Source organism: Anolis carolinensis, chromosome 1 (assembly GCF_035594765.1).
Source record: "Anolis carolinensis isolate JA03-04 chromosome 1, rAnoCar3.1.pri, whole genome shotgun sequence".
NCBI lineage: Eukaryota > Metazoa > Chordata > Lepidosauria > Squamata > Dactyloidae > Anolis > Anolis carolinensis.
In genome coordinates, this window is record NC_085841.1 from 99,962,025 (window position 1) to 99,986,162 (window position 24,138).

Sequence of the window (24,138 nt, forward strand, 5' to 3'; positions counted from 1 at the left end):
TCATTTTTTAAAATATTATTTGTGTGATAACACTAAAGTTGAATGCCAGAATGTGGAAACTCCAAGGTCTTAAATCTAGTAACTTTGTTATCCCTCTAGTAGATTGCCTCTTTGTCTCCATCTCTATTCTTATTCTCACAGTCTCTATATACTACCCTGTTTCCCCGAAAATAAGACAGTGTCTTATATTAATTTTTGCTCCCAAAGATGCACTAGGTCTTATTTTCAGGGGATGTCTTAGTTTTCCACAAAGACAAATTCACATTTATGGTTGAATTTTTAAAAATGAAAATTTATTATCTACTGTACAGTAGTTGTCATCACAAAACAGCATAACCAAACTGTGAATCTTTTCAAGAATATATTTTATTGCTATACTGTTTTAAAATTACTGTTTTAAATTTCTTTTCGTATGTAAATTTATGTTGTTGTTGGGCTTGTCCCTGTGTAAGCTGCCCTGAGTCCCTTCTGGGAGATGCAGGTGGGATACAAGAATAAAGTTATTATTATTATTATTATTATTATTATTATTATTATTATTATTTCTTGTTACTACTTTTATTTCCATGTACAACAATCTATGGTATGTACATTTACTGATCCTGCATGCTTCCAAACAAAAACTTTGCTAGGTCTTACTTTCGGGGGAGGCCTTATATTTAGCAATTCAGCAAAACCTCTACTAGGTCTTATTTTCTGGGGATGTCTTATTTTCAGGGAAACAAGGTATATAAAATATTGAATGGTCTGTAGGGAAAAATGTATAATTGCACTTGTCCAGCCTTTAGGGATTAAGGCATTCTTGAAAGGAGAAGTTCCGAGTTATGGGGGGGAATTGGGACTAATGAAGATCTTTATCAATGAAATATTATGTGAGAAAATGTTGTTATAGACACAGCCATAAACTATTTTATACTATCTGTTTTTGAACCCAGAGAGATTTTTTGAGAAATATTTGTTTCATTTGGAGTGTCTGAAATTGGGTGATGGCCAAAATTTTGTCCCCTATCTTTTGAATAATGCCCCCTTTGTCATTTGTCCTAAAGTATCCATCCATATTTCCCCATTGTGTTTTTGCTCACTCCCAACTTTGTCTCTTTCCATGCTGCCTCTAATACTTGGAACAGCCTCCCAATTTACGTATGTAAAACTCCTTCACTCTCCTCCTTCAAAAATTAGCTTTAAAATCCACATGTTTAGAGACATATTTCATTCATGAAGATCATTTACATTCTTGGCATATTTCTATCTTGCATGAACTGTGCTAAAATTGATTTGTATCAGTTGATGCTTTTAGGATGGAGAATAGAATAGTCTGAACTGTATTTATAGTTCAAATTGAGAGCCAGCATGGTATAGTAATTTGGTGTGGGCCTAATGATATAGAAACCCAAGCATGAATTTTCAGTGGTTCATTTTGGGCTGGTCACTATTTCTCAACTAAACCTCAACCTCAGAGGATTGTTGTGAGGATAAAATGGGAGGAGGAGAACTATGTGTGCTGCCTTAAAGCGTGTTGGCAAAAAGGCAAGATGTAAGCGCAGTGTATATATTTGAAGAACCAATTGAAGCAGTCATGAATCAGGTGAGGTATAAAAAGTTCTTATCCAGTCTAAAGGTAAGATGATGTTGGGATCATATGTTTTACCAGAAGAAATTAAAAAATACATAAATATTTAAAGGTTGAATCCAGCAATAGAAAATTGGAATGTACCTTGTTTAATAGGTCTTTCCTGACGCCTTGCTTCACATAAACTCATTGTGTTTTCCTAAAAAACAGTTTTGAGGATCAGGAAACTTTCTGAAATGGCTTGATTGGGTGCAGTGGGATGGGGAAATCAGGAGAATGTTGCTAACTTAGACAGGCAGATAATCCCTTTTCACTACTGCAAAATATATCTAAGTGAATGGACCGCCTATGTTGAAGACGACGACGACGATGATACAGTTTGGAGAGATAATCCCTTCCTAGCATAGGCTCACATGGAAAGATGCGATCCTTTGGATAGTTTGGACCCAAGCATTACAAGTTATAAACCACACATTTAATTGTGCCCAGAAATTGACTGAGGGTGTTACAATAAAGGAGTCATACATTTCCTGTATAACTTGTGTTAGCAAACTGGCTGTATCTACACAGCTCCACATAAAGCACATTGCAGTAATTCATACAGGCTGTAAATAAGGCATATATCATTTGGCCAAATATCATAAGAAATGGATGCAGTTGGTGTACTAGTTTTAATTGTGTGAAAGCATTTCTGTCCACTTTTAAATTTGAACATCCAAGTTCAATTTAATTCAGGAGAACACTCAAAATGTGAATCTGGGTTTTCAGAGGGAATGTGTCAGTATTCAGCAGAAGCCTGCACATTTGATTTCTCAGTATACTACCTGTAATATTAATTCCCTCACATTTTCTTTCAGAAAATAATAATTTCTCCAGTTTCTAAATGGAAATACTTTTTCAAGAAACAAGTATAGGTAGTTTCTCACTGGGAGTTTTAAGGCATTATATACATTTATTGACTGTCTCTCTATCTTTATGATGATTGCATTCCAAAGGAAATGGAGAAAAACCTTAGGCATACTGCATTTTGAATTATCAGTACTGTGATCTCCATATTCTTAGTACTTAAAAGGTTTTTTTTAATCTGCTGAACAGTTATGTGAATATTAAGTTCTCAGGTCTTAATTTATATTCTAAACTAAGGCATTTTATGTGCTGGGCACTTACCAGGTTAAATCCTGAATTAATAAGTAATCCTATATCTGGAAGGCATCCATTGCATGAAAATTGTGACCAATTGTGTAGTTTCCCTCAGTTTGAGGTAGTAGTGCAGAATCATTGCATAATGCTGAGGCATTTCTTACCAAAATTCTTTTCCTTTGTAGATACGTTCCTATTATTGTTATTGTTATTATTATTATTATTAATTCATTTTTATCCCAATTTTCTCCCATGGGTGGGATTCAAAGCAGCATACAATGGTTTAAAAAGCACACAAATACATAAATACATATTCAACTAAAACATCATAAAACACTTTAAAGGAAAACCAAATTTGCCTGCACCATATACAACAAATTAATAACTTACAACAAATACAGTAGAGTCTCACTTATCCAACACTCGCTTATCCAACATTCTGGATTACCCAGCACATTTTTGTAGTCAATGTTTTCAATGCATCGTGATATTTTGGTGCTAAATTTGTAAATACAGTAATTGCTACATAGCATTACTGCATATTGCACTACTTTTTCTGTCAAATTTGTTGTATAACATGTTTTGGTGCTTAATTTGTAAAATCATAACCTAATTTGATGTTTAATAGGCTTTTCCTTAATCCCTCCTTATTATCCAACATATTCGCTTATCCAACGTTCTGCCGGCCCATTTATGTTGGATAAGTGAGACTCTACTGTACTATTAAAAATCCTATGAAAAGTGTATAATTCAGCTTCACTCTTTAATAGCTCTATCTGCTATTTAAATGTAAGGAATTCGTTAGGACCAGAGTTTGGAAAAATTACTGTATTGCATTACAATTCCCAGGTTCCCCCAGCTTTATGGTGCTCATACTGCTGCTGCTACAACAACAACAACAACAACAACAACAAAACTTTATTTATTTACCGCTCTATCTCCGATAAGGACTCAGAGCAGTTTACACATCATAAAAACATTCAATACATATACATAATACAAAACACAAGAACCGATATAATAGCAATTAACAAACATAAAATTCCAACATTTTAAAACAATATAACTCCTAGCAAGAGTAATTGCAGATCACTCCATTGAGTGGTTCTACAACGTATGGGTGTAATATATAAAATATATAAATCAGGCAAGATGGCAGTATGGCCGGAATAGGACTCATATGGTAAAAATGGCATAAAGCCAAGGCAAAATGTGACTGATAGCAAGGAACCTATGCCAAAATTCCACACTTCAGCCTACTGTATAGCTATCAGGTAGGACTAATAGAATAAACACCAAAACAAGATCAAAAGAGCGGGTAAAGTACAGAATAAATGTCATGTAATAATCAAGTGTGGTGTCTAGAATTGCAAAGTAAGCACTTCCAAAAAGCCAATTTCGATCCCAGTTTCCATTTAATGGCTAAAGTGGCGCCTAAGGCGTCAGGTTAATCATTTCCAAAAAACCTGTTGGAACCACCAAGTTTTCAAATCCCTACAAAAATATGTTAATGATGGGGCTAACCTTAGCTCTTTGGGTAGGACGTTCCAGAGGCGGGGGGCCACCACTGAAAATGCCCTCTCACTTGTCCCCACCAGCCGTACCTGAGATGGCAGCGGGATCGAGAGGAGCGCCTCACCAGAAGATCTAAGGGTCTGCGCTGGGGCATAGAGGGAAATGCGATCGCAAAGATAGGTGGGGCCTGAACCGTTTAGGGCTTTATAGGTCATGGCCTGCACCTTGAATTGGGCCCGGCAGCTGATTGGCAGCCAGTAGAGCTGTTTTAGTAAGGAAGTTGTTCGGTCCCTATAATTAGCTCCTGTCAGGAGTCTGGCTTTAAACTAGCTGAAGTTTCTGGAACGTCTTCAAGGGCAGCCCCACGTAGAGTGCATTACAGTAATCCAGTGTAGATATAACCAAGGCATGGACCACCATGGCCAAATCAGGCTTCTCGAGGCATGGTCGCAGCTGGCACACTAATTTTAACTGTGCAAAGGCCCTCCCGGCCATCTTCAACACCTGAGAGTCAAGCGACAGCGCTGAGTCCAGGAGGACCCCCAAGCTGCGGACCTGTGTTCTCAGGGGGAGCGTAACCCCATCGAGCACAGGTTGCCACCCAATACCCCGATCAACCCCCCCTTCTCACCCAAGGGGACTCAGGTTAGCTTCACCTTGCTATATACACCAAACTACACACAGGTTGAAGTCTTTTTGATTTATTAGAAAATAGAAGTTAAAAGGTTCTTTAAAAGCAAAAGTAAAGTTCCAAAAATGGTTACAAAATAAAGCCATAGAGCATAAATCCAGAAGTCACGAGGAATAAACAAGGTTCCAATAGAGCATGACAAAGTCCCAAGAACATGAACACAAAAGCTGCAAGGTAATCCAGGAAAACGAGAGCTTGCTTCTTGGTTGAACAAAAGTTGCTTTGACAAAGGTTTGTCTCCAAACACATTGCTTTAATACCCTTTGCAAAGCATGAAAGCATTTCTTTGGCCTCGAGCCTCCCTCTTGTTTGCAATTCTCACATTCCTCCGAACCCTGAATTCCAAACGGTCAGCTCGATCTAAGGAACCTGTTTTGTCAAGGTCAGCCTGCTCGTTAGTTTGCTGAGCCTCATTATCAGACTGAGAACTGTCCTCCTTTTCCAAGTCCATTTGCACTTGGCTAGTTTCAGTATCAACAACATCATTCCTTGCTGTGGGAAAATGAACTAGCACTCCCTGTTCCTCATCTTCTACAACAGGGACATTTTGAACCTGACTGTGAACCTGAATCCATCATCCTCATCAGAGTCAATCTGAGGTTCCAGCTGAGTCACAACATCAGGAAGGAGCGGAGCCATTGCAAAGCAATGCCCCCAATACCTATTCCAGAGAGCCGTCCCAGAAGGATACCATGGTCGATGGTAGCGAAAGCCGCTCAGATATCCAGGAGAACCAACAGGGACACACTCCTCCTGTCTAGTTCTCTTCGGAGGTCATCCACCAAGGCGACCAAGAGATTCTGAGTGACATAGACCAAAGAGTTTTGGTTTCTCTTCCCTTTGAGATCTTATTCTTAATCCTAATTGTACAGAAATCTGAGCAAGCTTGGTTAAGTAGTGTGAATATAATGCTGACTCCCTGCAAATAACTTTCTGCAAGTCAGACTTAAATCAACACTTTCTTTCCTGTTTCTCATCCTTTCTTTGCCATTAATTTTGCCCTGTCTTTTCTTGTTGGGCTTAATATGTCTTTTAAAACTGGTTATGGGTGGTCACCAGGGTAATAATTTAACCAAGTTAAATAGATCTGAAGAAAGTCTGCAAACCTTGGTTAAGAGGGAAGGCTGGACTTAGCATACATATAATTCTGACCATGAGTGAAAACTGACAAAGGAAGAGTGGATTTCTGTGGCAGATGGGGGAAAGTCTGGTTCCTGGTGTGAAGCTTCAGTTTACCCTGAGCTCCCCAGTGTATATGGACTTGAGCTAGTAGAGAAAGACCACTTTAGTATGACTAGTCCTTCTGCGCTTTAAAATTCCATATGTCACCAAATTGGAAAGTGGAGTTGAGGCTAATCCATGACAAGCTATGCTTCAGATTCAACCCTTTTTTTCTGTTGAAGTTGGTTGGTTTAACAAAGTATTTTCTGTCCTAGATCTTCAGAAATATCTGCTTTAGTATCTCTCATCCTAGGCTGTTCTTTCTTTTTTTGCCTGGTAGATATTCAAACCGAGAATTCCAAATCTTTTTTTTCTTACACTAAGTATATTCAGGGGTATTGACCTGTGTTGTGTTGACCATACAGTAAAATAAAACAAAGCCCCCAGAAGAAGGGTGCAATTGTTGGACAAATGCCCAAGACATTTCATATAAGCTTTCAATACTCTACCAGCTTTTCATCAGGAGACAGCTGTTAAAAATCATACAGGAAAAGGGACTTCCGGTTGGAGCTGAGGAGAGAAAGCCGCATGGAGCCTCAGCTCCGTGCATCGGAGATAGACGGTGAGGGGAAAGGTTATCTTCACCCCTCAAATTCCTCATCTTTGGGCGAGACAAAGAGAGGAGAGTGTCTGCCGGCAAAGAGCATCTCGAATGGAAAGCTCGAAGGCACAGAGAAATCCTCCCGTCTCCACGATCTCTCCGCATAAGGCTCCAACTCTTCTTCTCTTAAGTAAGCACATGATTTACGTTTATTTGATTTAGCACTGAGCACTGAAGCTATAAATAAGTTCCTTTGACAATTAAAAGCTTGGACTTTTCCTGCTGGAGATAAGATAATTTGCTAAGCTAACTCCTTGAGAGACAAGAGCCTAAAAGTATTGTATTCCAAAGTTTAAAAGCTGCACTGTAATACTGTGCTGAAAGAGGCAGGTCGTAACAAAAGACTATGAATATGCATGCTACTGACCATGCCTGATAGGAGGCTTGATCCAGATGTCTCCAATCCAGAAGATGTATAGTTGCAAGGACTTTAATTGAACTAAGATTCAGAAGAATAATAATTGGATTAAAAGACACTGTTTTCCTCTTATGTTTGAGGTTTAACTATACCTATCCCCACCACCACCCATCTTGGCAGATTCCTATAAGCAGCACTCTCCGGAATAGTTGTTTTGTCTACAGAACTGAACGGCCTTGAACGGCCTTGAGCAAGAAGGAGGAGAGAGAAGGAGAGGAAAAGGAAAAAAAAGTCAAGATCTAGATACAAAAAGGAGTGGGGAAAAAAATGGATAAACGCTCCCCCAAAGTGACGGGGCCGGGGATGAAAGGCCTGATATCATCTTATGCCACAGTCCCTGCAGCATCTGAAAAAATAAAAAAACAAGTCTCCACAGCAGCAGCAGCAGCAGCACCAGACCAAACCCTCCTGGAGATTAGATCAATGTTTGAAAATCTGACACAAGCAATAGGAGCAGTGCAGCAGGACTTACAAAAAATTGCTAATAGGCAAGACCAAATGGACAATAAACTTGCAAAACTGGACAAAGACCAAAAATCTGTTAAAAAAAGAGTGGAAAGACTGGAAGAGCAGAGTCAAACCTATGAAGACCACCATGAACAGGTCTTAGATGCCATAGCGATGCAAGAATTGAAAGCCTGTGAGTGCTCTTTGAGGATACGAGGTCTTAAGGAGGGCCTGGAAAGAGAAAGTCTCATCTCTTTCATTGCTAATATGTTGGCAGGGCTGCTGAAAGAGCAAGATCTGGACATTATTCATGCTTCAATTTCGTCTTGTTTCAGAATCAACTCAGCCTTCGCAAGACAAAAAAAGTACCTAGGGACTGTATAGTACAATTTGTTGCCAAAACATTTAAGGAGATAGTGCTGAAAAAACAATATGAAACCCCAATTGTGATTGAGGGAAAGAAAATATTAATGATGAAGGAGATCCCGGGAAGGCTTCTTAGAAAAAGGAAAGAATTCAATGCACTGGTGGTTAAACTGAAGAACAAAGGCACCCCCTTTCGTTGGCTCTTCCCAAAGGGTGTCTCCTTCTACCATAAGTCAAAGAGACACTATATTACAGATGCAGGGAAGGTTGAACAGTTCCTAAGGAAATATGCCCAGGACTTTCCGGGGGGAGAACAACAGCTTGCGGGCGATGAGAGCCAGGGGCACAGAAGGGGTAAAGGGGTGCCACAGGAAAGGAAAGAGCGAAAGCAGAAGGAGCAGGAGGAAAATGAGAAGGAGGGCACCCAGACAGATGAAGAAAAAGAAGAGGAAGATGAAGTTGAAGAAGTGGAAGAAGATGAAAAAAGTGGGGGAACAGACTAACAAATAAAGGGACATTAAGAGTAATGAACTGATTATTGGGAAATACAATATGTTTCTTTTGCTGACTGGGATGGGGAATAGGTGGGGGGATGGGATTGAGTAGATTCAAATGTCTGTACAAAATTTAAAAATCATGTCTTGTAACATTAACGGTTTGAATAATGGCTATAAACGTAAGAAAGTGGTTCATTTCTTGCAGAAAATCAAATCAGACATAGTGTGTTTGGTTGAGACACATCTGATATACAAGGATAGCCATCTGTTAAAAAGAGAAAGGCTGGGCCATTTATTCACAGCATGTAACAGTAAAAAGACCAATGGAGTACTCTTCTATATAAAAAAAGATCTGGCACCAGAGAAAATATTCTGTGATGAGGATGGCAGAATATTAATAATTAAAGTATATATACAAAAAGCCCCGGTACTATTAGTTGGAGTCTACGCACAAACAACAAACAAAAACTGTTCTATAAAAAATTGACACGTATATTAGCAGAATATGGGGAAAAGGAAATGTTATGGATGGGGGATTTTAATGGAGTCATGGTGCCCAAAGAGGACAGAGATAGTAAAGTTAAAAAGGACAGGAAGGAAGGCCGACTCCCAGGATCCTTCCTAAGGGAAATTCAGTATTGGGAACTTTATGATATCTGGAGAGTCCACAATCCAACAAGGAAAGAGTATTCATACTATTCACATAGACATGGCACATCCTCAAGAATTGATCTGATATTTGGCACTAAGGAACTAGTGGGTAAAACAGAGAAGATTGAATTATTACCAAGAGTATTAGCCGACCATAATCCGATATTAATGAAATTAAGAGTGGGATATAAAAGAAACAGAGCCTGGAGAATGAATGATTATATTTTGAAAATCAAGTCACATAGGGAAAAAATTAGAATGGGGATTAATAATTACTTTAAGGACAATGCTAAAGAAGAAATGAAGGAGGGAATAGTCTGGGACGCTGGTAAAGCAGTAATTAGAGGGTTATTGATACAACAAAACTCGATCTGGTACAAAGGAAAAAATAAGGCCCAACTGGAGTTGTTATCAAAAATCAGGACAAAGGAATTAGAAATAGAAAAAGAAAAAGGTACAAAGACAAGACTACAAGGTGAACTAAAAAAATTGCACCAACAATACGAACAGCTAATTGCTAGTGAAATAGAAAGGAAAGTTATGTATAATAGATACAACTTTTTTGAAAATGCAAACAAACCAGGGAAATTATTAGCTTGGCAAATAAAAGATGCAAAGAAAAAACCATTGATAATGAGGATAAAAAATAAAGGAGAAACTGTCACCGATTCACAACAGATACAAAAACTATTCGAAGAATATTATGCCAACTTATACAAAAAAACTCAGGGGGAGATTAAGACAATCTCCCAGTATGTGGAGGAGACAAACTTAGAACAAATTTCAGAAGCAATGAAAGCTGACTTAGACAAACAAATTACACCAGAGGAAGTAATCAGGACAATAAATATGGCCAAAGTAAATAAGTCCCCTGGGGCAGATGGACTTTCGACCCTATACTATAAAACGTTTAAGGAAGAGCTAGTACCACAGTTGGTGTCAGTGATGAATGTGGTCTTGAAAAAGGGGGAACTTCCAGAATCTTGGAAGGAATCCATAATTGTTTTAGTCCCTAAACAGGATAAAGATTTAGACTTAATTAAAAATTATAGACCAATATCATTGCTGAACTGCGATTACAAAATATTTGCCACTATATTGGCAAATAGAATTAAGCAAGCTCTAGCACAGATCATTCATAAAGACCAGGTGGGGTTTCTCCCAGGAAGACAAGTAAATCAAAACATCAGACTGATATTGAACACCCTGGAAGTAGCAGAAAAAGACCCAAATAGAGATTTGGCATTGTTCTTTATTGATGCAGAAAAAGCCTTTGACCATGTTAGATGGGATTATTTGGAAAAAGTGTTAGAAAAATTTGAAGTTGGCCACCAATTCAAAAGGGCAGTAGGGGCTATATACACTAATCAAAGAGCAAGGTTAAACATCAATGGTCAACTATCAGATTACATCGACATACAAAAAGGGACCAGACAAGGTTGCCCGCTGTCCCCACTATTATTTATTATGGGTCTGGAAATCTTAAATGTCAGAATAAGAGAAGAGAAGGAAATTACGGGTTTAAAGATCAGTGACCAAGAACTAAAAATTAGGGCTTATGCAGACGATATAGTCTGTATTCTAACTAACCCACTACAAAGTATTAAAAAAGTATTGGACATTATTCAAAGACATGGTGACATATCAGGATTTATTATAAACAAGGAAAAATCTAAGTTTTTAGTAAAAAATATAGATGCTAAAAGCTGTAAGAAACTGGAGGCCGCAGCAGACTGCGAGGTGATCCCAAAAGTAAAATATTTAGGTATATGGGTCACAAACAAAAATATCAATTTATTCCAGGATAATTACGTCAAAGTATGGGAAGACATTAAAAAAGATCTTACTAGATGGCAAACAATCCCACTAACATGGATGGGCAGAATTGCAGTAATAAAGATGATGGTACTCCCCAAAATGCTATTCCTGTTTCAAAATATACCCATTATCAAAGGAATAAATTTTTTTGAGAAATTGAAAAGAAAGATTACAGATTTTATTTGGGCTGGAAAAAGAGCGAGGATAGCATACCGGAATTTAATTGATGATAAAGGAAGAGGGGGGCTAAGCTTACCCGATCTAAGGACCTATTACGAGGCTGCAGCTCTGTCCTGGATGAAGGAATGGATAAAATTAGAAAATAAGACCCTATTAAATTTGGAAGGATATGAATTAAGATTCGGCTGGCATGCATATGTATGGTACGATGGAGACAAATTAAATAAAGACTTTAATAAACATATAATTAGAGGGGGACTATTAGACATTTGGAAAAAATATAGAAAAGGTATGGAACCGAAAACACCCCTTTGGTTGAGGCCATTAGAAGCAGTTATAAGACCAGCCTTAAGTGTAGAAACAAGAACATATAAAGAATACCTTATTAGAGAAAATGAAGAATGGAAATTAAAAGGGCGGGAAGAATTGGAGATTAATGATTGGTTTCGATATCACCAATTGCATGAAAGATATAAAAAAGATATGAGGGTTGGTTTCGCAACTAAAAAATCAGAACTGGAAAGAATATGGGAAAAGGGAAATAAAGGGTTAATATCCAGATTATACAAATACATATTAAGTTATAATATGGAGGATAATACAGTCAAGACAGTAATGATATCCTGGGCCAAGGACCTAGGTAGGCCAATAGAATTGGATAACTGGGAGTACCTATGGAACAAAGAATTCAAATTCACAATATCTGGATCAATTAGGGAGAATCAATATAAAATGTTTTATAGATGCTATATCACGCCAGCAACATTGGCAAAAATAGATAAATCACAACAAGGTATTTGCTGGAGGTGTAGGAAACAGAAAGGGACATTCATCCACATGTGGTGGACGTGTATGACCATACAGGCATTTTGGGACAAGGTAATTAAAGAGACTAATAAAATGCTACATAATAAGATTAAAAAAAGCCCAGGATTGTGTCTATTAGGTCTACATAGAGAAAACAATAACCAAAAGGACCAAGAAATATACCAATATAGCTTTGCGGCAGCAAGATTGACCATAGCCAAAGACTGGAAAGGGGAAAAAGGTTTAACTAAAAAGGATTGGAGAGAAAGAATGCGGGAATATATGCTAATGGCCAAACTTACCAACAATAGGAAGAACAAAAGTAATGAGGACTTTTTAGAAACATGGAAGCTGGCCATAGCATATCTGAATAAGGAGTCAGTAACATAGAGGAGTTCCATTAGGAATTTAGGGTTACTATTAACAAGGATATATAAATTGGCTTAAAGGCTTCATAGTGCTTCAGGGTTGGAAGTCATGGTGAAGGGTGCACGGGTGTGGGGAAGGGGTTTTATTTTATGTGGGATAGGGGTTTTGGGTGCGTGCAGGGTTTGTTGTGTGTAATACGTTGTATGTTTTTGTTTTGTTTGAATATTAGGGTAAACTCTTATATTTAATTTCTAAAAAAAAATGAATAGAAACCTGGATTGAGAGTGGTGGATGACATGTGGAAAGAGCAGTTCTATATGTTTTGAGTAACAGATAATAATATGTACTGTGTTAGAATTGGCAGGCTGGTTGACTAATGTAGATATGCATGTACATTTCAAAATGATTGTTATCTGACTATATTTGCGATAATTTGCTGTTTTGTTATGTAACGTTTCATTAATAAACTGTTTACCCACAAAAAAAAAAATCATTCAGGAAAAGAAAAGCAACAATGTTGGAGCCATAAGCCTACATACGGTATTGTATCAAATGTTATTTCTGTTGATATTCAGTTGGACTGGGAGAATCCCAATACATGTGAAGACTGAGGCAAAGGACAGTAAAATTTAAATTCTATTTACAGCAGTAAAGTCATTTCTCAATAAGTCTGCACTGTTACTTTTAGGTGTGATATCAGTAAAATTCAGCCAAGTATAGTCCTAAAGAATTATTTATTTATTTATTTACAGTATTTATATTCCACTCTTACGCCGAAGGGTACTCAACATATACATGGCAAACATTCAATGTAATTAGACATATGACATACAGACACAGACATAGACTGTGGCGCAGGCTGTTGAGCAACCAGCTGCAGCCAGCTGCAACAAATCACTCTGATCAAGAGGTCATGAGTTCGAGGCCAGCTTGGAGCCCCGCGTTTGTCTTGTCTTTGTTCTATGTTAAGGCATTGAATGTTTGCCTTATATGTGTAATGTGATCCGCCCTGCGTCCCCTTCGGGGTGAGAAGGGCGGAATATAAATACTGCAAATAAATAAATAAATAATAGACAAACACACAGAGGCAATTTTTAACGTTTTTCAGCTTCCGGCGTCATGAAGGTATGCTCGATTCCAGCCACAGGAGGAGCTGCTGCTTTATCATCCACTGTGACTGTCAGAACCCTGGCAGCAGGGCACCAATAACCTTACACAGAGGCCAGTCTCTATCTAATATCTTTATTAAAGAAATATATAACATCAATAAAAACAAGTGAAGAATATAGTTCAGAAGCAGACCTTTCAAATGAGGTCAAATATAGTCCAAAAATGTATTGTCCAATAAATGATATTAGAGTTCAAAGTTTTAATCCACTTGACCGAAACACACACTTTGCCAAGCAATAGTGTGGGGAAATAGCAGAGTCCTAGAGTCCAATGAAGCTTGACAACAAGGCTGGAAATAAACTTGATTCTTGACTAGATCCGTGACTGGAGACAAGGCAAAACATGAAGCATGAAGCAGGGTTCGTGGTAAAACTGCGAGGCAGGGCAAGGCTTGAAGCTTGATCCGGGAAGCAAGGAACTGGGATTACGAAGTCCACACACGATCTCTCTCCTGAAGCTGATCAATTGACTCCGCAAAGAATCCCTCGCGCCAAACACCTATATTGGGTCTTGTTTTCCCGCCAACAGAACTCTTTCCCTAGAGAACGAGAAGCGAAACCCAATTCTGTCCAGATGTGTGACTCCTTAGAATTTCCCAAGGGAAGCAGGCCTAATCAGCCATTTGTTTGGCAGCGATGCGTAAACTCCTCCGTTGAGCTTCTCTGACTCCCCTTTCTCTGGAATAAGATTCTTTTCTGGGAAACGGAGGGGAGTTCTGCCCAAGGCCTGTTTGGCTGAATTCTTGAGGGCAAACATCAACATCCTGCAGGTGAAGGGACTCCGGCTCTTGCTGAACCGGCGAAAACCCCATTTTTTCCTCTTCGTCTGCCACAATAGTACTAGGAACAGGACTACAAGGCCCATGAGTCCTCACAGTGACACCAAGTCCTTCCTCATTCTTCCGCACGCTGCTGGACCATTTTATGGTGTTGTAAATTAGTTAAATTAGCCTCTCCGCATAAAGTGGTACCTAAATTTCCTACTTGATAGATGCAACTATCTTTCAGGTTGCTTAGGTCAACAATGAGCTAGGCTATTTAATGGTTGGGTTTAATTCAACCTGGACTGGCTTGAACTCATGACCTCTCAGTCAGTAGTGATTTGTTGCAGTTGGCTACTAACCAGCTGCGCCACAGTCTGTCCCTCAGTATGTAATATAAGCAAAGCAAAATATTTGTCAAGTTTGCATATTAAGTTTTGGAATTCTTAAGCACATATCTAAAATCTCCATGAAGAAAGAAAGAGAGAGAGAGAGAGAGAGATCTAATGCCTAATCATTATGGAATTTATTTAAAGCTCTGAGGCAATTGCATTGAAATTGGAAAACAGTCAGTAAAAAGCAAATCCTAACATAAAATCCACTACAGTCGAAGCAACTTCACAGCCATGTTGTTTGAAAGCTCAGTCTCTTTTGTTTATTTTCAGAAAGATTACTTATAAAAGCATTTTTTAAAAAGATACTTGTCTGCCATTTTAGATTCCAAAGCTAAAATGCTTTTAATTTCTACAGTGCTATTGTACGAGAAATTTATTCTTACAAGCTACTTTCATTTTTGTCTTCTTTGTATTTCCAGCATATTATCAAGTTCCACCGTGCCTCTAAAGCAAACAAAAAACCCATGCAGTTGCCAAGATCCATGGTCAAATCACTACTTTATCAGATTCTTGATGGAATCCATTATCTCCATGCAAACTGGGTGCTTCACAGAGACTTAGTAAGTGCTTTGATTTTTAGTTGTTCAAGAATAATTTGGATTATGTTCTGTATTTGTAGAGAAGTTGAATAAAAGTACAAATATTTATCTTATGAATTGCATTCCTCTTCCCTGTTGTTAAATACTCTTATGAATTTAAAGGAGAAAGTCAATTATATGTTGCCATTTTTTCAACTTCAGCATAGAACAGAAATTAGTGATGCTCCAGCCTGTAAACAAATTGAGATATTTGTTACCACATGTATAATTGCAGGTTGTCTTGATCTCCCTACTCAAGTTTGTTCTCTAACACTATCACATGGCTCGTCATATTCTGGATTTTTAAGGAACAAAAATAATCCCTATTACTTTTGCATTTCAAGAATGTAGATAATTGTTCCTAACACATTGCAATTTAAATTCTTTTTGTGCTTTTGAACTACAACTGTCATTATTTACTTTAAAAGTAACACTTCAATGTCTGAAAAAGTTAGTAGAATTTCTTCTTCTTCGCATTAGTTGTAAAGAGATACATTCCCTGATTTTCTAATTTTGATTCTGCTTTTTTTCTTCTTTAATTTCATTCAAAAATTTTAATTTATTTTGCTGAAGCAGCTGCTGAGTCCCTAGGAATTTCATGCGGCACCCTTGGGGCTCCATGGAGCACAGGTTGGGAACCACTGCTCTAAAGGTAGCAGGTCTCATCTGATCTTGGGAGCTAAGACGGGTTACTATGATTACTCCTTAGTTGGTAGATTGCTGTGGAATACCAGGTACTGTAGGCTGTATTTCAGACCTGGTAAAACCACTTTTGGGTATTCCTTGCCTAAGAAAACCTAAGATGGGATTGCTGTCATAAATCAACTGATGACTTGAAGGCAGATACACATAGTCACATTCATATGGATCTAGTTCCTGTTTTCAATCAGTTAATTTTTTTTCATATTACAGAAGTCCTTCTAATATGATATAGTTTAGAAGGTGAACTACCGTGTTTCCCCGAAAATAAGACCTCCCCAAAGAATAAGACCTAGTAGGGGTTTGGGGGGATTGCCAAATATAAGGCCTCCCCTGAAAGTAAGACCTAGCAACTAAGGCTGCAGCAGAGTTCCATTGGGAAGCATGGCTGCAGGGCTAAAGCAGCACTCATACACACACCGGAGGGAGGGAGAGAAAGTGCTTGCTTTCTGTGCCTCCCTCCCTGCCTTGCCTTGCCTTGCCTTGCCTGTCCCCCAGCTGCGGCTTGAAAAACCTTCCATGGCTGCTGCTGTGCTGCCGTTTCTTCCTTCGGAGACAAGGCCATGCTGGCCATGCTGCCTTCTTCCCAGAGGCTTCTGATTGGCTCCTGGAGCCCGGGCAAGGGAGGGTGGGAGGGAAGGAAGAGGGCTTTTCACTCGTCCCCAAGGCTTCTGCTCCTTAAAGGTACAGGACGCATTGGGATTCTCCTCTCATCCTTATTCCTATCCTATGCCATGAAACTGATTATTTTATACTATTATTCTATTACCATATTATTATCATCATATTCTGTTACTATTATTATATCCCATTATTATATTATCCTATTAATATATTTTAAATCATTATATTATATTTTTCTATTATTATATCATTATATTATTATTCTATTATTCTATTATATTTTCATATTATTATATTATTATTCTGTTATTATTAAATTCCATTTTATATTACCCTATTAATATATTTTATATCATTATATTCTATACTGTTATTCTATTATATTATCATATTATTATTTTATTATTATTAGCATATTCTGTTATTATTATATTCCATTTTATATTATCCTATTAATATATTTTATATCATTCTATTCCATTCTATTATTCTATTATATTATCCTATTATTATTATATTATTATGCTATTCTGTTATTATATCCCATTATTATATTATCCTATTAATACCATATTATCACATTATGTTATTATTATATCCTATATTATATTATCTCATTAATATATTGTATATCATTATATTATTATTATATTATCATATTATTATTATAGTATATTATATTATTCATCATTCATGACTGCATTGAAACTAGAATAGAGAGAAATCAGCGTGGAAACCTTGTGAAACCTAAATTGCAAGAGGTACCATAGATTGTTGTACATGTAAATAATGGTAGTAACAAGAAATTCTTGATAGGATTCATAGTTTGTCTGGTTATGCTGGTTTGTGATGACAACTACTTTACAGTATATAATAAATGTTCATTTTGTTGTTCAACATTAAATGTGAGCTCTTCTTCATGGAAAAATAAGACATCCCCTGAAAATAAGACCTAGTGCATCTTTGGGAGCAAAAATTAATATAAGACCCTGTCTTATTTTCGGGGAAACAGGGTATGTGAGGACAGCCTGTAGGAACTTGGGATTTTGAGAGAAAAGAAGATTGATGCAGGAGAATATGCTGGCAGTTTTATGTTTTTAAAAGAGTAACAGCAATGAGAAGGGCTATTTATCTTGTCCCCTGAAAATAGGGCACCATGCAATGATTAAGTGTGCCTTTCTGGCTGTGAGTACTAAGACTTATATTAGAAAACCTATGAAGTGGCCTTGGCTATGAAGCAAAGTACTGTATCATTAAAGACTTTTATTGTAGGACAAAATTGAAAGGAGTAGCAAGTTGTAAGCCAAAGCTGTTGTATCCTGTTGTATGTGTTTCAAAACTGATGTAGTAGTTTTAAGCTACTGGCTTCACTTTACAGTGTGGTAAATGTTGGGGAGGAATTGTAGCTTAGTTATAGAATGTTTCTACTTAAAAAGAATTTGAGCATCCATAGTTAGAGAGACCTTTTTCAGAGGCCCTATCAACATGCTATTGATCGGATTCATGGAAATTGCCAGACTAGGAAAATGAATTTTTCCTTTTTTATTGCAACTCCTAGAATTTCAGCTGGAAACATTGTGGAGTTGTGGTCCAAAAAAGTAATCTTTCCAAGTTTTGGCATCTTCACATATGTTGTGGTATAGTTAGAGAGGACTAGTAGTTGTTATATTAGATCTATTTAACAATATATCCAACAAACATTTGAGAGAAACAGCCACAGCATATCCAATTTCAGATTGGGCTCTGGTCTATTTTCTTGATCTTGAAGAGAGGGAGAAGGCAGTCTGGTGATGCAGGAAGTTATTTGTTAGACTTAGGCTTTGTGTCAAGACTGAACAACCTCAGTTGCCATTTTATCGTTAGGCATTTTTCTTGATAAGCAATAAAGAAATACAGTTGTGTTATCATCTAATGCAGCTATCTCAAGAGGGAAGTATTCCGTAGCTGCACTGCCACCACTGAGAAGGGTTTCTCTTTTGATAACATATAGTTTATTTGAAATGATTGAACAAAAGCCTATCCTGATAACCTTACAGGCATAATGATGAAAGGAGAGACTCCTATAGATGTTTAAGAATAGAAACGTAAGTGAACACAAACATTCTGGTTTGGAATGGTTATTGAAGTATTAGACTAGGATTTGACTGCACTGGGCCATGGAATTATTGGGGTTATTTTCAGTTCATAACTTTCCTTTAGGTAAATCAATCACAGTCTTTCATAAAGTTTTGTGAAGATACAGAATGGAGGGGCAGAGTCACAAATTTTGACCTCATTGGAAGAATTGTGGGTTGTTGTTGTTGTTCTTCTTCTTCTTATTATTATTATTATTGGTTTGAGGCAGGGTACTACATGGTTAAAACAGAAAGATATGCTGTTTTCATAACACAATGGAAATAAAAAATGCCTTTTGGAAAGGGTGGTGAATAGTTCAAATGTACTCTAAACCTGCAGAGTGTCCATGGCCCACAAGTTAAGAACACCCATCTAAATGAAAGCTAATGCAGTAAAGTAACACTTTTATTTGGATTTGTATGTGCCATTAGGTCTTGGTCATGTTATTGTTTTAGCCTTCCCCAACCTGGAGTCTGTCATAATTTCATAGACAGCAAGGTAGGGAAGGCTATATAATCTATATAAACACCCCCCAACCTAGCAATTTAACCACACAATACAACATCCACGCCTTAAGGTTGAAACAACAAAAGATCACGTCACGCACCTCCACACGGACAGAAAATCACACAAACCCACAACGCACCATCTACGCTTGCGCAAAGATGCCCTCCTCGCGCTTCCCGCCATGGTACCCCATTCACTCACCCAACCCCTCTTGCGCACACACCTCCCTCTCATCTCCCCTCCCAGCCTCCCACCCTACAGGTCTCACCTACGGCAGAACCTCTGGCCTCCTCCATGACCAGCATGTCAACCGCACTCTCCCTGCTCCTCCTGTTCCTCCTGACCACGAGAGCAACAATGGCGGCACCCACTTTCCCTCACTAAAAGGAGAGAACCACGGACGAGGGGAGCCATGCCGGGGGGGGGGGGAGGAGAAGCCTCATGGCCAGACCAGAACAAACCAGCTCGCTGGCTAGAGGAAAGGCAGGCAATGGGGAAAGGTTTTCCCCTGGGTCCTAGCGCCCGCCCATCATCCGGATTATTCACTCTCACAACAGAAAGAAAGAGAAGCAAACCCGGCCACCAGTCATTCTACACTACTCCACAAAGACACACAGAAGCACTACTCCACAAAGACACACAGAAGCTCTACAAGATATACAATTATATACTATATATAATTATATATATACACACTTTATTTATTTATATTATTTTTCTCCACTACCCTCTCCCTTATCCAACCCATTTTAATACTCAATATTTTAAATATATGCTATGAACCATGACAATCAACACAATCTCACTCCTAATATTTTAACAAGCTTAAAATCACAACACCAAATGAAAAACAACACTCTTAAAATAGAGGAATTCCAGACACTAAACAATCAGGGCCAGGGACTTCCGGGTATGGCAGCATGGTGGCTGGAAGAGTGATCGAGGATCTCTCGGTCACCAACTCTTCCTGGACTGGGTTAGGGCAGATTTTTCGCCCCCCCTCTCAGCGGATTGAGTTCTGAGAGGCAGCGAACCCACCGAGACCCCATCAGTGGATCTTGAAACTCCTCTGGTGAGTAGAGAGACGGAAGAACGGAGACGGGCAGTGGCAGCGGGTCGGGAGAGATTGAGGGACAAGATTGTCCGAACAGACGCCTTGCTATGCTCCCAAGAATGACGAAAGAGTATTTCAAAATATAAAGTAGTAAGATTGAAGAAAGGATCGAGACAGTTATAGCAATCTGGTGCCGGCGACACACTGAATAAGAGAATAAAAGAAAAGAGGAGGAAGAAGGAACGAAGAGAGAATAGTGAACAAGGTAACCCCTCTTAAAATCCCGGTGGGATACAGACTGTAAGACGGAAAGACTGGGGAAAAAAAACCTAACCTTCATTTTATTCGGAATTGCTGGAACATACTCATGCTTTATTGCTTTATTGGTGGGGACTTGGATGGATGCCAAGCCTGGAAGGTTGAAAAGGGAACGTTGCCGAGGAATTGAGGGAGATAAGCATCGTCCTTGAAAAAACCCTGGTAAGCCCTTGTTTAGTCTACAGCCTGACGTCACAGGAGGCTCTGGAGACCCGGATGGGAGAAACGGAAGTGTGGAAACGGAAGGAGAAACAGAGAAACCAAGAAGGCATCCTGGCAGCTTTCCCGGCAGGGGAGTGGAAGACTAGAGGAGAAATAAATAAATAAAAGTGCCCCTCGAAAGCGAAAGGAGGAGCGAGGGAGCGGTCTGAGTGCTAGATGATCAGAGTGGGCTGGCTGGAGGAGACAAATCAACAGATAGAAGATAACAGTGAGAGCGGCGAGACGAGGACGAGAAGCAGACGGTAAGAGGGAGAAGAATCAGGAGGCGTGAGGCGTCGCGTGGGGGTGTAAGGACGAGGACGAGAAGCAGACGAGGAGAACAGGGTGACAACGGGCGTGACGAGGATTAAACGAGGACGAGAAGCAGACGGGTTGAGAGGTGACAGAAGGGTTAGAGGATAGACAGACAAATAAGAAGAAGAAAAAAGAGGAGAGTAGAGAAGGAAAGGGAAGAGGAAGAGGAAGAGGAGAGAGGAAGAAAGAGGAGATTAAGTCCATTTAATTCCATTTAATTCCATTTAATTAATTAAGTTGAGTTAACTATTAACGAGCGGGACCCCCCCCCCCCCACAAATAGGGGAGGAGGAAAAGAGTCTATAAAATTGGGGGGAAAAATTAAAAAAAAACTCCTTTATACATAAATCACAAAGAGGAAAATAAATATTGATAACAATCTACTTTAATCCTATAATAATTACATTAATTACTAGTTAGATAAAATTCATTTTTTTCTTTCTTATTACACCAACTGATATGTATAATAAATTGATTATATATAGATAACATTACCCTGAATAAGGTTGACCCTTTCAAATCAATTTAAGGTGATAACATTCAGCAAGTACATAAAAACCAAAAAGGACGGTGAATTGAGACTGTGCATAGACCGGGGGAAAGAACTGATAAGCCTTTGAATTATATTGAACTCTCATTGCAGCACAACTCAAAGAAGATGTCAACACAAAAACTTAAGATGGATGAAAAAAAAGCCATGGGAAGAAAAGGATCATTGTCGGACGATATAAATCTGAGACGTGATGAAGGAACTTCAAAAAATAACAGAGAACCAAAAGATGCTTCAGGAACAAATGTTAGATATGAGAAAAGAATTATCAGATGAATTCACAGAAGTGAAGAGAGAAATAAAAGATTTACAAAAAGAAGTGAAAGAAGTGAAAGAAGACAAGCAAAAAATGGAGAAAAAACAAGAAATATTCCAAACCAGATTGGAAAAGTTAGAAGTTAAGAACAAGAGATTGGAAGATAGACAAGAAAAACTGGAGAGGAAAGAATTAGAATGTCAGATAAGAATAAGAAACATTATAGAAGAATCCAAAGAAAATTTAAAACAAATTACGACCCAAATCCTGGCAGATCTCCTACAAGTACAGGACGAAGAGATGGATGATTACATAGAGAAAACTTACCAAGTAACCACTAACTTCTCCAAAAAAAATAAAGTTGCAAGAGATGTGGTGGTGCAGTTTGAAAAAAGGAAAATAAGAGAAGAGGTGTTGAGAACAAGCAACAAAAACAGCATACGTTATAAAGGACAGAAAGTGACAATACTAAAAGAGCACCCGGCAAGCACGATGCAAAAATGAAAAAAATACCTGTTTCTTACAGAAGAATTAAAAAGGAGGCATATTAGATTCCGATGGGAAAGGAGAGAAGGTATTATGGCTACATACAATCAAGAAAAAGTATGGATAACGTCGGAAGAAAAAGCAAAGAACTTTTGCAAGAACTTAATGAAGAAAGAAAATGGACCAACCCCGTCGGACTCGATATCGGAAAGAGAGAGAAAGAGAGCCAGAACTATATCCCCCGAAAAAAGCGACATAGCAGCTGCTTCACAAACCCCAAATTTGATAAACCTAGAAGAAGAAGAAGAAGAAGAAGAAGAAGAAATCACCCAACATTAAAATTATGCAAATAAAGTGCCACTCTAATAATGTTAACGGTTTGAATGCACCTAATAAAAGGAAAAATTTATTTAAACAATTGCAAAAACAGAATTTTGATTTAATAGCTCTTCAGGAAACCCATATATGCCATCGGCACATAACACACTTAATTCAGGACAAATTAGGGAAAGAATTTATATCTTCCGCTGCAGAAAAAAAGGGGGTAGTTTTATATGTAAATCCAAAATTTAAGCCAGAATTAGCATTTAAAGACGACGAAGGCAGGATGGTAGGAGCAAAAATAAAAGTGGATAATCAGGAAATATTAATCTGCAACATCTACGCCCCAAACGGGTCAAAAACATCCTTTTTACAAAAATTAAAAAGTAAAATTGAAGACCAAGATTTTGATGACCTGATGATAATGGGTGACTTCAACGGAGTTCTAGACCCGGAATGGGACAAGACAGGGATTAGACATGGGGGAAAAAAGACTCTAAACACAGGCAAATTACCAACAAATTTTATTAAAACCTTACATGACTGGGAACTCAGAGATGCCTGGAGAACACATCATGAAGGAGAAAAAGATTACACTTTCTTTTCAAACAGGCATAGTTCGTGGCCAAGGATTGACATGGCCTGGATGACCCCCCCATTAATTCTTAAAGTGACTAAAATAAAAATCACCCCAAGATACATATCGGATCATTGTCCGATAGAATTCATGATTAATAAAGTACAGAGAAATCCAATCTGGAGGCTAAACGGGAATTTAATAAAATCTGAAGAGGACATCCAAAAAAATAAAAAACTTTTGAAGGAATACTTTGAAATGAACGATGTGGAGGAAACCCCAATTCAAGTAATATGGGATGCTAGTAAGGCGGTTATGCGTGGTCATTTCATTCAGCAAAACGCCCAAAAAAATAAATTGAAAAATAGAATTATAAATAAAATAAAGGACGAAATTAAAATAAATGAAAAAAAATTAAAATTAGACCCAAACAATAAAAATGTGAAACAAGAATTGGAGAGTTTGAAAGAACAAAAAAAATCATGTGGAATTGGAAGAAACAGTGAAAAAATTAAAATTTATAAAGCAACAACAATTCCAAAATGCCAACAAACCAGGCAAATGGTTAGCCTGGAAAATAAGGAAGAAAAGACAAGCCCATACCATCATGGAAATCTCCTCAGAAGGAGTAAATTACATGACAGAACAAGGAATAATGACACAATTTATAAAATATTACAGTAAATTATACTCAAAAGATCAGATTGGAAATGACAAAGTGACCCAATTTATTAGCAATCAAAAACTAGCTAAAATATCAGAAAAACAGAGAGAGATGTTAAATAAGGACATAACAGAGAAGGAAATCAAAGCAGCTATAAATAAGATGGATGGGAACAAAGCCCCGGTGATGATCTGCTGATGATCTGATTTGTGTGATCGTTGACCCAATAAACACAATACATTACTGGCTTGCCAAAA

The 24,138-nt window shown here is 38.0% G+C and overlaps 1 protein-coding gene across 4 annotated transcripts in view; it reads left to right on the forward strand.

Annotated features, from left to right (window-relative positions):
* The window catches only part of cdk19 (cyclin dependent kinase 19), a 160,840-nt gene that overhangs the window by 60,094 nt on the left and 76,608 nt on the right, over positions 1-24,138 (forward strand). For 2 of the 4 annotated variants that reach the window (XM_062968993.1, XM_003215619.4), the window contains one exon: positions 15,036-15,176. The exons of the other annotated variants lie outside the window; for them this stretch is intronic. In XM_062968993.1, coding sequence (XP_062825063.1) covers positions 15,036-15,176 — 141 coding nt within the window. The remainder of the gene's footprint in view (positions 1-15,035; positions 15,177-24,138) is intronic. 4 annotated transcript variants of the gene reach the window in all.